Source organism: Acanthamoeba castellanii (assembly GCF_000313135.1).
Source record: "Acanthamoeba castellanii str. Neff unplaced genomic scaffold scf7180000084141, whole genome shotgun sequence".
Classification (NCBI taxonomy): domain Eukaryota; phylum Discosea; order Longamoebia; family Acanthamoebidae; genus Acanthamoeba; species Acanthamoeba castellanii.
The window spans coordinates 13,616-14,306 of record NW_004457309.1 but is presented as its reverse complement, the minus strand read 5'-3'; the positions used below and the strand labels follow the sequence as shown (position 1 = coordinate 14,306).

Below are 691 nucleotides of genomic sequence, written 5' to 3'. Positions count from 1 at the left end.
CATCCTCCTCGACAACGGCCTCCTCGCCTCCCGTGCCGATGAAGACGACGACGAGTCCGGCAGCGACCCGCGTGGATTCGGCCAGGTACCGCACACACACACCGCACATGCGCACACCGCACACGATGGTCTTACACTGAATGGTCAGCCGTCGCAGCGCGATCGGCGACGGGACATTGCACGCAAGCGGCGGCAGCTTCGTCTGCTGCAGCGTGAACGCGAGAGCTCCCGCAAGAAGCGCGTCCTCCGATTCGACGACGAACTCGCCGGCCAGCAGCAGCCGTCGCCGGCCGACGCCGACTCCGCTGCCCAGCAGCCGCCGGCCCAGGGCCAGCCCCAGCCGGGCGACTCGAAGAATGCGAAGAAGGCCGACGGCGCGGCGGCGGAAAGAGGAACGCGACGACGAGACGGAGGTGGACATCCGAGAGCTGGACTTTATGCTCACGCACGACCTGGACCAGCTGAGCCGGGACTCGGCGCGCGAGCTGTCGCTCCACGACATCAACCTCCTCAAGGTCATCCTCGCCTCTGGTATGCGCGCAATCTCCTCCACCCGTAGTGCGTGCTTCAAATCGTTTACATTTTCATTTCTCTTTTCTCTTTTCTTTTTGTTGCATCAGGGCTGTACCCCAACATCGCCGTCGCCGACGAACTCAACTCCGTGCGGCGCGACAGCGACCAACTGTTCCAC

The 691-nt window shown here is 63.8% G+C and overlaps 1 protein-coding gene across 1 annotated transcript; it reads left to right on the top strand.

Moving 5' to 3' along the window:
* Positions 1-38: 38 nt before the first annotated feature.
* On the top strand, positions 39-570 carry ACA1_021280 (uncharacterized protein; the record flags this gene model as incomplete). Its single annotated transcript, XM_004334534.1, has 3 exons — positions 39-85; positions 149-413; positions 516-570. Coding segments are annotated over 3 exons (367 nt in total), but the record flags the coding sequence as incomplete, so codon positions are not given.
* Positions 571-691: the final 121 nt, after the last annotated feature.